At 36.8% G+C, this 14,673-nt stretch overlaps 1 protein-coding gene across 1 annotated transcript; it reads left to right on the forward strand.

Moving 5' to 3' along the window:
* The first annotated feature begins 10,637 nt into the window (after window positions 1-10,637).
* LOC126832673 (growth hormone secretagogue receptor type 1-like) lies at window positions 10,638-12,306 on the forward strand. The gene has a single exon (XM_050563541.2). It carries the CDS (start codon window positions 10,672-10,674, stop codon window positions 11,905-11,907), a length of 1,236 nt encoding a protein of 411 aa, XP_050419498.1. The 5' UTR covers window positions 10,638-10,671; the 3' UTR covers window positions 11,908-12,306.
* The last annotated feature ends 2,367 nt before the right edge of the window (window positions 12,307-14,673 follow it).

Genomic DNA, 14,673 nt, shown 5'->3' on the forward strand with positions numbered 1-14,673 from the left:
TCAATCCTCGTGGCTCGAGAAAATTTGAAAATTTAACCGTCGCAAATGCGTTTTTTGCTATTCTAGCCATGAATTTAAGCAACTTCAAAGTTTCCAATCGGTTTGCAACCGATACCCCACTCTATGAATTCCAACCATCCAATCAGACTTTGCAGCTGCATTCACAAATAATAATGGATGCCCGAAAAATGTCGCACAAAGTAGATTGGCTCTAGACAAAATGTTTTAATACATAGTCAATTCAGTACAAATTCGTGGTATTCAATTAAGAGGAAAGTAAAATTAGTGTTGTATTACATTTTGGGCACTTATTTTGCCAAGTAGAGGAAATAACAATTGTTGTTTTCATTCCGCTCCTGTGTTTCAACTTTGCCAATATAAGGAGCCCCTTAAGTGCACGATTCCACTTGTTTAAACCCCATGCTAATTCGTTTAAACGAAATAAATTTAAGATTTAATACGTCGACTAATGACCCCAATGTTTCGCAACCAATTGTGGTTTCTATCATGCTCATATGGTTAACACCCAACTTAAAATATTACGTTATAACGAATTTATGTCTTTTAAACGAAATAACATTTCGCTTAAACAAATTAATCATATAAGAGTGGATACGTGCACAACGAAAAGAGGAGGATATTGCATCCGTCAGAATTATAAGCAAGCTCAAAAGTAGAGTCTAGCCAACTCTTGTCTCAATTGAGTATTTTCTTAAATCGTAGTGATATGCATACTTACAGATTCTTACACACGGGGCATGATTAAGCGTGCAATAAGGCCCTGGCTTAAAATGTCACGGGACCCTTGCATATTTTTGTCATCATCCATCACACATAAATGTAATTTGTACATGACAGTATGGTAGAAGTCACAAACATATACAACTTAATGAATGTCATAGTTATTTATGGAAAAAAAAAGGTGTGCAGAACTCATTTTGTAACACCTTTAAAGATACATTACGGGAGATTTTAATAGAGAGTTGGCCATTCTTGCTATAACAGTTCAAAAAAAGATAATGAAAGAAGAATATATTGAAAATTTCAGTCAAATTACTTAATTATGAACAAAGTTATCACCATTGTAATTTTTGACTAGAAATAGGAGTCAACTCTCTCTTCACCGTCTCCGAGAATGGCCGATCGTTTGATTGACAGGCGTTACCCCCACCCCCTCCTACAAAATCTCGATTATCAAGTAACGTTTTCAGTGGCTGTGGTACCGTTAGCCTATTCGGTTTAAGACGGGGTTGCAATTCAATTCGTATCACATTTATTTTTACTACAAATTAAAAATAAGACTTTTAATATATAGATAAGAAGCAAAAGTTTGAAAGGAATGGACCAAATCAATGAGGCATAATTATAGCAGACTTCTTCAATCTTGTTAGCCTGTGTGTACTCCCGAAGCAGACAAATTGAAACAGGAAACAGTGATCCAATGGGGGCTGCAATTCAACTGGGGTGATGTTAGCTGCGATGTTTATCAATTTCCATAATGTTTATGTAAATGCAAGTGACAAAAGAGCGTATAATACCGACATCCAAACTCTCATTTTAACCACAACTAAACATAATATCAAGGCCGTATATATCGAACTTTCAATCAAATTGACTGACATGCGGCCTCGCCCAACCGCGGCCTCGCTTCGTACACTCTATCATTTAGCCTCGATCTAAAACTTCAGGGAGTATGACGTCAACGTAACGGTTAATCTCCGCTTACGACGCCATTTAAAAATTTAATCAATCAATGAAATCCAAGCCATCCGTGGGTCTACAGAGTTGATTCTGTGCTTGTTGTGTAAATAAAGATCTAATTTATAATTTCTATGACATCTGAAGCCTAAATAAAGACTTGCAATAATCAGATTTAGCTCTTGCATAATGTATGTTTAATATTGGGCTCCCTGACTATAGCCCAGTCACCCCCCCCCCCCACACACACACACACACACACTTTACAGTCAAAAATACAGTAAAACAGAATCGATTGAATGTAAATCAGTTTATATACATTTATATTACATTATTATATGCATTGCGACCTATCTGTGTCCATTTCTAGGTGCCAAAGAATACAGATTTAGCCCCTTTAACTAGCTATTTTAAACGATAAGTGTCATATTTAACTTGTCTTACATTTAAAAATTTACGGCTTTACAATTAGTCATAATACATACCACAGTTATTTTAAATCCATTTAATATACACACTATGTACAGCTAATTATTTCAACCAAGTGTCTATCATCAAACAGTAACATAGTTATCATTGTTAGAACGATAAGTTTTTAAATTATTAGATGTGAAACAAGTAAAGCAAAAAGAACGAACATGCAGAATTTGTTGTAATTTTCTATTTTTTTCAAAAGGTAAACGATGAATTTTGGGTTGTTTTTGATGGTAGAGCAGAAATTAAAATGTGTATCACATTAATCAACATATCAATAGCGTTTGTTGTATGATGGTAAACAATTTCCTGAAGTGCAGCACAACGTTTGAAAGTCAATCGCGTAACAGAATAGTTGGTATTCATCAATAATAATTATGCCAATATAAATTTAAATCTATATTATCTACAGTGACGCTCTAGATCATAAACGGTTTATTTCAGTTAAGGGGGAGGGTGGTCTAGTCGTTTATCCCGCGCGCGTGAAATCACAAGGTCTGTCATCGATTCAAGTGGCGTGGATTCGATTCCGCTCTTGAACGTGACAAGGAATAGGGTCGCCTGTCCAACTTCGTGGATTTTCTCCGAGTGAGTCCCCCGGTTTCGCCACACTGGTAATTATTGAAATAAAATTGAACTATATGTTAGTCCCAAAATGCCATAGTTTGTGACGAGTGGACGTTACCCCCCCCCCCCTCTCTCTAAATTACTTGGAATTTACGATGTGAATACACACAAACAACGAGTATTCTATTGTGGGCTTATTAGATATATATGTTTCACTCGTATTAAGTATATAGTTAAAGGGAATTATGGGAGATTATATAAAGAGTTGACAGTTCTCGCTATAATGGTTACAAAATAGATAACGTAAATAGAATATGCTGAAAATTTCTGTCAAATTACTCCTTTTGAATTTTAGGCTAAATATCGCAGGCTAGCGATGGCATCGAGAGTTGAGTATGGTCTGGATAAAATAATTAATGTCTAATTAATCATTTAGATAACATTTCAGGCCTAAAGAAAGACCTGCAATAGGCAGATTTAGCATTTGCATAATGTATGTATAAGAATGAATTAAAACGTATATTAGGAAGATCATTGTCTGATGTTCCAGTAATGGCACTTTATTGTACTGAATGCACATGTGCTGAAAGAGAATTAACCTCCTATACTGTAACAGTAGTCTGTCTATACGATACCAGCATTTTAGTGATTGACAGTCACCCTGTGTTATGGCAGAATTATTGTGGACAAGAACACTGAAATTCATCGGATGTGTGGGGCAATTACTCTGTTTGAAATTCAACGGTTGGGTGGGATAGTGCTACACGGATCTGATATTCGACGTGGTCTCTCCTTATCATTATAATATCAATGCAGTCAAGTATAAATTGAATCCGTCCGAACTCCGAAACATTTTGTCAGCAACTACGTTTTCCGAGTGGACACAAGCTAAACAACGCACTAACACTGGACAGTGTCAGACCATCAATAACGTCTCTAAAGGTCTGACAAGATTTCTTATCAATAACTTCAAACGTTATTATCGAAAATTGTTGAAAATCAATATTTGTCTTCCTTTACATAGGAATGGTGGATAATCTTTATAAATTTCAGGAAGATAGCCTATAAAGTTCAAATTAAATTTAGTAACAAAAGGGCATAACTTTTTTCGTGGTTATTCGAAACATGTGTCCTTCTTCTTTCACACAAATCGTCAACGTCACTCGGTGGATCTTTTAGTTGGTCTGAGGATTTCAGGTCTTCAAATAAATACCGATCTATGTATGCCTTTAATATAACAGCAGATTAGTTCGATACGCCCATTAGTGGAAATTATTAGTGGATAGTCTTCTTTTCAATATGTCACCAATATAAAATTCAGAAAGAAGCCCCTAAGTTACCTATGGTATGGGTTTATTTTGAAACGAAAATTAAATGTTTATGAAATATTTTGACAATAACAGCATATTGGGGTCTAAGGCCAGGGATAGATTCTATTGTCTATTTCACTCATGAGAGGAATATTCCACTGTCCATTTAAGGACAGTATTCACGTCATTAGACTTAACAACTAGTGCATAATTAATTACGTAATATTTAACCAATTAAATAATAGATAGCATAGGTCAAGGAATGTAAAATGCTATGGGCGATTCTTTCAGACCACCATGTAAATTTTAGAGGAGAGGATGTAGCAAGATCTATCAGCAAGCTCGCATTAGCTAGTGTGGATGGAAGTGGGATAGAGAGTATGACTTTATTTTTAATCTATGCTCGTAACATGTATCCAGCTTGATATAAAACTGTAGAAACCGTACTTTTGTTCCTGTTATCTTGTTTGTTAGTCGTTCGATATTTTGGGACTGATAACGTGGGATGTCAGAGTGACATTTAAAGATGCGTCTGAACTGCGGAGATAAATATATATTCACAACGTGAGTCATAAGAAGAGAATAAGAAACAAAATACAACCAGAGACACTAGACGATCACAGGACTAATAAAATATGTAGCAGAAAAGAGATTTGTGCTATACTATTCACGCCTAACCAGATGCGCATAGATGGCGTCAATGTTTCCTCTTGTAGAATTAAGGTGAGCCGATTGTCCAAAGGTACTGATGTAACACAAATATACATCTTGGAAAAATAGTACGTTAAACCCATTTCATTTAAAGGGGACGTAAAGTGAAGCATTTGTCGCATAAGCCCCCCCCCCCCCCTTAATTTTCTAGAAGACCAAAAAATGACGAAGGCACTCTTAGATCAAAACAAGAACTATGAATTTCTTTATTATTAATTTCCATTGGGTTGATAAGAAAATAATTACTAACATAGAATTGTTAGGCTTGCGTCGTTTTATTTGCCTATTGGACTCAATTGATTGCGCTTATCTCGAATTCCCACACGGAATAATGATGAGGTCGCGTACATCTAATGAGGTACAGAACAAATTAACCTTTCGACTTCAAAAACTTTTACATACCAAATCACACTGAAATGTTTATAATTTCCGTTGTCTACATATCGATTTCTTTCCATTCCAGCGTTGTCAGATCAACCTATCCCATATATGAAATTGTGTGGATAAATTGTACTTATATTGATAATAAGGTGTCATGACTTTTTAAAATAATTGTAATTAATTAATGAAGAGTTAACGAGGAGTGTATGAGAAACGCACATAAACAAACAGAAACCCAACCGACAATTCCGCATACAAGACACAACTCAAATACTATCAAACCAAATGAACGTATCCGGGGGCCGGCAAGCGTCTATCACCGTCTCGAATTTTGAAGAATTAACGACAATAGTCATATAATTAATAATATTTAGGACTAAATATAGATAGGTTGAAAATATTGTACCATTGCACAAAATATGACCAGTTATATAATTGTAAGAAATGTCATTCGCTTTAAAGAAATGTTAATCTTTGTGTGTAAGAAGTAAACGAGGTGATACTCCTGATGACCCAAGCGCTAAAGGCTTAAATGATATTTTTCCTATTTAATTAAAGTGCTACTATCCCCCATCCAATGTTTAAAATTTGATTTACCTTTACGCAGAACATAGAATTCTAATTAGTCCCGAAAAACTGCCCAATTCCCATGTCTTTATGTGTGCACCCTATTGTTAATTTTTTGTTACACATACCGTTAAAATATCAGCATCCCTAGTTACGAATATTCGATATACTCATATGCATCTTCTATAAAATAAAGGTTGAATTTTGCTATGAAAAAATACATAAGAATGAATAAATGAAGCGCGGTTTAACATTCTACTTTTCTGCACCAACTGGGATAGTGAAGACAGGTGTATACGCAAGACAGGGTACTTACTCTTGTCTGCACTAACCAGTATAATGAAGACAGGGATACGCCAGACAGGGTAATTCCTCTTGTCGGCACTAACCGGTTAAGTGAAGACAGGAATACGCAGTAATCTCGAAAACTACCCAGGAAAATATTATGAAATTGTGTTTAATAGTTAGCAATATAATCATTCTTAATTTTAAATGTTACATATTTAGAGGTTCTTGGAGTTTCAAGGCGGCTTGTTCACATTTTTCCGGGTAAATATAGTTAGTAAACAGACTGACTTTCATTTACTTTGTCAAATCGAAAATATCGTATACAGTTTGCGTCACCATTATTATAATAATGTTAATCAAATTAAACCATTTATTTAATACATTTAGAAATGGGGTTTAACGTATCCATTTCTACACTGACTGGCCTAATTAAGACTGGTCCATTTAGAAATCAAAATTTTGAAAAACACATCTTTAAAATGCAGTCTTTTTATTGGAAGCGCAATAAAAAAGTTCTCGCCAAAAGAACTGATATTTAGATAATAATAATCAGTCCGTTTGTATAACACCCAGTTCCACATATTATCACAGCGCTAAAAGTCATGCCCCAGTTTCGTGGTGCGCCTAAATGTTCATCACAGATTTAATGTATTAGATTAAAGACCAGCAACGACGTATTCAACTTCTCCATTTCTTTATCCTTTCCTGAGGTCATATTTCCTGTTATGCAAGTGCATTTATATTTTTTGTTTATTTCTTGCAGTGTCTGTGCAGTTTGTCTTGTTGACAGGTTTGTCTTATCAGTTTGGTTTTGTGTGTAGTGCGGTTATCATAAACTTACTATTGCAGCTAGTGTTTACAATAACACTTTACAACAATTTCAGAGCAATCTGATTAAAATTATTCTTTATTCGATATATTGCCGTTTAAGTTTCAGACACTCTAAAACACTTTTCAAATTTTCGGTTACAAATTTAATCCAGTCGATTAGCATGTGACGTCACGGGGACTACGCATACTATATATACACGAATGTTTATTGACGGTTCAATTGACACACTGACTGAACTAATCAGTACACAAGCTACAAATAAGCATGCATTATATAAGGCAGAAGAATTTGTTACAAGAGGAGTAAAGGAGCTAAGTCGAGTAGGCGGTGGGCGCCCGGGTCCAGCTGGCAGCCACATTTACCCTCCCCCCCCCCACTACTAACCTAGCCTTGGCAAGATCATATTGGTGACAAGGCGGGCCAAACTGCGCATGCTCGCCAACTTTTACGGTTCCCAATACCATAAACTATTATTAGTACCGGGAGCAGGCCCTTTGGATGAAATTTGCCTTGGACACTACCCTGCAAAAGGTAATGTGTCTTATTTAAGGAAACGGAATCGAATAGGCCTGCTAATAGACCTCGCTTCTCATACCCATGCTAGTCTAAGCCTACCTCCTAGCAAGTTTCTCAGGAAACACTTGTCTGCGATATGACCCACGGTTGAAGCGGACGTAAAGCCCTACGCAACATTACGAGCGGACGAATTGTCTGCGATACTACCCAAGGCGAAAGCGGACGTTAAGCCCCAAAGAACGAACAAATTACGAGTGGGCCTTTCTCTTCTTGAATTCTTATTGATTATAAACTTGTGATTGAACAATTTTACAGTGACTTTGTGCTGTTGTGAGTTGTGGAAATTCCGACAAACATAAAGGTCATGCTCCGCCTTTGTTCCCATGCACAACAGTATCTGGCTATTTTTTATTTATATCACGCTTCAATTAACATTCGAGTCTTTAAACTGAACAATAATTATTTCAAACTTTCTCTTCTTGAATTCTTATTGATTATAAACTTGTGACTGAACAATTTTACAGTGACTTTGTACTGTTGTGAGTTGTGGAAATTCCGACAAACATAAGGGTCATGCTGCGCCTTTGTTCCCATGCACAGCAGTATCTGGCTAATTTTTATTTATATCACGCCTCAATTAACATTCGAGTCTTTAAACTGAACAATAATTATTTCAAACTTATAGCATAAAATACGTAAATTAAAGTTTATAAAGTTTCATGATTCGGCCAAATGAGTAACTTGATAATAGCGACGATCACACACTACTACAAATGTGTTGAATAATATCGTTCGGGGTTGTACAACGCTTCTTTGACAAAATACAATAAGTTCGAGCAGTTCGAAAATGAGGTCTTTTTTTCAATCTTGATAATCGCGACGATCACACACTACTACACCCTCGACAAATATACAGACATATTCATCCGTACACTTTACATTGTGTGGAATCTGGTAACTGAAAATTTATATTTCTTCTGAAAGAATCGCAGGACTTCACATACATGCAAGGGATAAGGATAAAGAATTAGCCCATTAATGGTATTTTAGTAGCTTAGATTACTATACACAGTGATAGCAAAATTGTACACAAATTGTCGTAAGTTTGATTGATGCTAGTTGTAAACTCCCCACCTCGTACACATTCATGATAATTTTAAACGGTAGAGTGTAAAATTGAAATTAAAGCATTAAAGATGTTCATTTTATCACAATGTTACGCGTGGACTGTAATTCATTTACGTAACGTAAATTCACACATATCTCATTTAACTTTTAACCGCAGATTGCATAATAAATACGTTATAAACATTTTCCCCAAAAAATAATCAACTTGCGTCACATTACTCTAAGCAACCAATGTACAAATTTAAATTGTGAAGTTCCGTTTCCGTAATATTTTCATTCTCGATTTGACAGACAGCGAATAAAATGGAGGAAAGACGAGTAATGACTTCCCCACCTTAATCGATACGATCCTGGTTGACACCAGCCTTATGTTAATCGTGACAATTTCATCACAGGGAACAATATAAAAGCTAGCTTCTTAAGAAAAGAAAATAAACAGACAGTTACCCTGTAAAGGTAAGTTGTTTTAAGGACAAAGGGGGTGTTTCTTTAAATGGGATTTGAAGGTAAGGAGTTACATGGATATGATTTAAATTGTATCAATTGCTAAGTGTAGTAAGTCGGAAAGTTCCTTGATTGGGTTTTATTCGTTATTGCCAATGGATTTTGAAATGAAGATTGAATGCATAATACCTAAATAAATATTTTATTTTAATTTGAAGATCCGAAAAATACCCCCCAGAGTATTCAAAATATCTTTATGTTGATAAAATTGTTAAATATTATCAGAATTATATTGTGGATATCCTTCACGATTTCTGTTTATTCTGCTTGTATTGAATTTCTAATGAATTTTAATCTATTCAGACGTGAATTGTTTAGAAATTGGCATCCAGTAGTTGTGTAGAACTGAACTTTTTGAATTTGGGCGCGTAGTTAACTATTTATTTTCCAGCTGTGCCTTTTTAAGACTAGCTTCGCATGTCATTTGACATTACATTATGTGATCTCGTAAATTGATTATATTAAAATATAGAAAATGACTGTTAAATAGGCACCGGCCATGCATAATGATTCAATAGATTGTCAATATCAAGTGACTTCCATCAACCGTAAATAAAATCAATTTCAAAATAAGATTTATAAATAAATTAATCAATTAATAAAAGTTCGTAAAAATCAAATTCCATCACACCCACCTATAAAAAATTAAATTAAAATCAATAAACAACAGATCCATAAATATATTGGACAAATTTGATGTTGGTATTGGATTAATGACGTAAAACAAAATGGGGGGGGGGGGGGTCGTGGGGTTAACGTCTCACTTCCAAACAGACTAATCAAGACTGGAAACTTTGTCACGGCATACCCTGAGTTCAATTTCCAACTGTCAGAGAATCTTTAACGTGTTGACGAAAGACTAGGCATTTTTTATTCTTAGATCTCCCGCCCTGCACCACTGGCAAAAGGTAACTAGACATGAAAAGTTTGAACCAGCACCATACTGACAGAGCCAATCCATATTGGGACACTACCGTCTTCATCAGTCTAGTAGGAGCAGAACATTAAACCATATTTCATTTCTTTCCAATCGCAATTTGGACGTAAACTAGACTTGATGTTGGTTTATGAAATTTAAAACGAAGTGTAATAGAAGCCAATTCTTAAAAAAAATATTGAACTGGGGTGGGACCTTACTTCATTCGGGCATCAGTTTTGAAATTACAGATCGTCGTTTAATGTTGACTGAACAAATATAACAAAACTACCGCTTCGATGTATACATATGATATTTAAATTTGCGAGCCGTACAAATGTGTTAGTGATTTTCAAAGAGTATTTGAATATAACATTACATCTTGGTGGTAATAATAATTAATTACTGTTTACAACAAGAGATATGATTTACTATTGCGAGAGGACTTTAAACCCAATTTTTCTCTCTTATGATTTACTATTGAATTCGGGGTGCTATTAGTTGAGAGGTAAGGGTGCAACAAAACAAAACAAATCAACATGTAAAATCCATTGAAATCGATATTTTATCTCTGGCTAATATCAAAGACAATATCTGACAAAACAAATCAACATGTAAAATCCATTGAAATCGATATTTTATCTCTGGCTAATATCAAAGAGATGCAGTTTTGGAAGTAATTTGATTCAACCTTGATAATTGTGATGGTAATTATTATAAATATTGTATTTTAATTTTCAGGCTTGGTCATTGCAGTATTTCAAAGAAAACAAAATACCATGGATACAACATCACCACTCAGCAACATCACATCGGACTTTGGTGATATGATGGAAAATAACACCTACGATATGATGGGCAACATGATGAACACGACAATGGCGCAACTTGTATCCACTTATAAATCAAAGCCTAGCCTATATTTATCGGAGGATGACCGTCTGAGCAAGTTTATTGAGTTTAGAGCAGCTTGGGCGTTAGATACGATTTACGCTCCGATTTGTTCGTCGTTAGGAATAATAGGGAACACGATGTCCTTTCTTGTGTTGATGCTATCAAAAAGCACAACTACCTACCAATACATGGCCACCATCTCTTGCACCGACACCCTAGTTCTCATCCTCAACATAATGTTCCTCGTTCGAAAATTTCCAGGACACGAAATTTTCTACAAAGGGACATGTGAATTGATCCTGTTCCTCTTTTTCTTTGCGATTCATTTTAACGTGATCATTATGGTAACCATGACGGTGGAGCGGTACCTAGTCATCAAGTTTCCTTTGAAAGCATCGAGATGGTTCAATGTTCGAAAAGCACGTATTATTATCTTAATAGAACTGTTGATAGTGTTTCTGTTGGATATGCACAATTTCTTTACCCGCCAAATGGTATCAACTGAAGATGGCACAGGCACCCAATGCTCTTCTGAAGGTGAGATGAATCAGTATTTTCTCAGCAAAATTTATCCGTGGATTGATGCTGTATGGTATTGTTACTTGCCATTATCGTGCCTGTTTATTCTGAATGTACTCATTATCACACAAATCAAGAAATCTGGTAAAATGCAGAGACGCATGACACAAACAGATAGGGCGTCAAACGTCACCAAAGCGGATAGCAGCGCCAGAGAACGTCAGATCACCACGATGCTTCTTCTGGTTACGTTTTGTTTCCTTTTGTTTGTAAGTCCGATGGCCGTTATAATCGTCGTTGAAAAATACATTTGGGTGAAAGAAAGTCCTCATGAATCGGCTGTATACCATTTGGTGAGAACCGTTTTCAACAACATGATGTATACAAACCATGCCTTGAATTTTCTTCTTTACTTTATGAGTGGAAAGCGATTCAGAGACCAGTTCACGGCTCTTATCTGTCCCTGTCGAAATAAGGGCGGCTCCCTCACCTCAGTCTCGTCACAAATGACTATAACATCGCAGGCTGGGTCTACTATGAGTGTAGCTGTGGTTAGTGAGACTGTTGTTAGTAGAACCTCAAAGAATGTAGTAGAGAATTAGAAGACTAAGCATCCAGCGGAATGCCAGAAGGAAAACCTAGGTGGATGGAAGAGCATCTACAAATGTTAACGGAGAACTTCTTTCGGGTGATTCACCATTTTCAATGACCCACTGTTTCATTTTAACATTTGTTTTAATTTATGTCAGATTTCGTGATGCATAAAACGTAAACCTAGTGCTGTTTATTCTTAACAATTACAGAAGGCAAATCCATATTTTAAAACTTATCATGGGAAACTGTATCTAAAGATATAGATTACACGTGCCACGTTTCATCATTTAGCCATATCTTCTGACATTACATATTAATTGTTGTTTCACACAACATGTATGATGTTGTAAAACAATATTGTAGTGCATACTATGAACTCCTAATTAAACTACCATGCATATCTCTCTATTACACAATATTTCTAAGGTATTCAAATATGGAAATTGAATAAAGTTGGATAACAAATTTAATAGAGAAAGACAATAGATATATATATATGGACATTCGGTTTCTGAAATACAAGATTGCGATGGTTTCAATGACAAAGTCTGTAAAGGGGGCAAGTCAGTATCATCCACAATTAAAGACATTGCGAACACGACTTATTGGCCAATTTAAATTAACATTGATGTTGTTATCTTACCGTGAAAAAATTGGTTCACGAATCGCGTGTCATGAAGCGACTCGATAAACGAGGCTAAACCTATCCCACAGGAGAATACTACTGGTGTAGACTGGAATAACCAGACGCAAAAGACTGCCATTGAATTTGGACTCTTCCCGTATTTCGCCGAACATAACTGATTAGAAATTACAGTAAATCAGAAAAGATTGAACGTAAATCAGTTTATATACATTCATAGATTATCATATGCGTTGCGATCCAGTTGTGTCCATTTCTAGGTGCCAAAGAATCGGATTTAGCTACGACTTCAAAAATCAACAAAATCGTGACTAAAATCAGCATAGACGTGACAAGGTCTTTGTCGGCCAGCGTAAAAGAGCGTGGTTGGTTCATGATAGAAACGCGAGAAGCGTGATAGGATAGGTCACGACCTAATTACGCGGATGTGGAGCAGGAAACATGGTCATAGCGTAGTGAGAGCAGGGACTGCATATTGTCAGCTTACCGAGAGCGGGGTAAACGCCTATAATTATACTGTCGCTACGAGCAAAGCGTCCCGGTCACTTTCTTTCTAAGACCAATCAGATCGCGCAACGCTCTCGGAACGTTTCTCGAAAAGCCCCTTCCTTTTCATTTAAAAAGTCCCCACTCGGCACTCATAACGCGTGTTCAATTTCTTGTTAAGCGAGCCACGCTCATTGGCGCGGGCCCTCAGAACGTGTCCACTACGTTGTCCCCACTTCCAATACGCTCTGGACACGTGCTAGGGCGAATGTTCCAAATCCGCGTAGTGAGGTCATGACCTATCACGCTCTCCACGTTCCTACCATGACCTAAACACGCTCTTATAGACCGGGAGCCCAGGGGGTCAACCTAGCTGAAAAGTGTACCAATTTTCTCCTATATGGTATCAATGTATGTATATCTGGTATCATCAAAATGTAAGTCTGCCGGGTTTCTGGTGGTGGGTGTGGTATTCCACGCCCGAAATGCCATAACCCCCAACTAGGCTAGATTAGCTCAAAAGTGTACCAAATGAAAATGGTACAGGAGTGTACCGTACATCTTCAGGTATTACAAAAATACTCAGACATTTCTAGTGATGGGGTACCCCTGACAGAGCTATGTAATTGCCAGACATTTGTAGTGGTGGAGTATCCCTGACAAGAGTTATCTAATATTTAAACCAAAGCTAGGCTAGATTAGCTCAAATCTGTACCACCTAAAACAGCCTTGGAGTTGTTCAGTACCACCACAGGAGTCATGAATGACCACTGCCAGACAGTTTGTGCGGTGGGTTACCCCTAACAGACACGCCCCAAAATGCCACGCCCCCAACTAGGCTAACTTTGCAAGCACTGTTCCCGTGTTTTAAAAAAATAAATTTTTAGCCAGGATGTGTAGAATACTAATACCTAGCACGTATGGAAGAGGCGATAAACTGCGGTTGCAAGAAATTGACTTTTGGGAAAAAACGTTTTATGGGGCTAAAAATGCGTTTTTGAAAAAAAAATAAAAGTTCCTGCAACCACAGTTTATCGCCTCTTCAATACGTGCTAGGTATTAGTAATCTACGCATCCTGGCACAATTTTTAAATTTTTGGACCACGAGAACAGCCCCGGCTAATCTATCCTAGTTGGAGGACGTGGCATTTTGGGCGTGTCTATTAGGGGTAACCCACCGCACACACTGTCTGGCAGTGGTCATTCATGATTCCTCTCGTGGTACTGAACAACTCCAAAGCTGTTTTAGGTGGTACAGATTTGAGCTAATCTAGCCTAGCTTTGGTCTGGAAATTAGATAACTCTTGTCAGGGATATTCCATCACTACAAATGTCTGGCAATTACATAGCTCTGTCAGGGGTACCCCACCACTAGAAATGTCTGTCAGAGTGTTTTTGTAATACCTGAAGATGTACGGTACATTGCTGTGCGATTTTCATGTGGTACACTTTTGAGGTAATCTAGACTAGTTGGGGGGGCATGGCATTTTGGGCGTGGATTACCACACCCACCACCAGAAACCCGGCAGACTTACATTCTGATGATACCAGATATACATACATCGATACCATATAGGAGAAAATTGGTCCACTTTTCAGCTAGGTTAACCCCCTGGGCTCCCGCTCTATTACCAGGTTCAGAAAG

The sequence above is a fragment of the Patella vulgata genome, chromosome 9 (genome assembly GCF_932274485.2).
Source record: "Patella vulgata chromosome 9, xgPatVulg1.2, whole genome shotgun sequence".
Classification (NCBI taxonomy): Eukaryota; Metazoa; Mollusca; class Gastropoda; family Patellidae; genus Patella; species Patella vulgata.

Excerpts from the sequence above, each read along its gene's own strand:
- LOC126832673 (XM_050563541.2), top strand. The coding sequence starts at position 10,672 with ATGGATACAACATCACCACTCAGCAACATCACATCGGACTTTGGTGAT.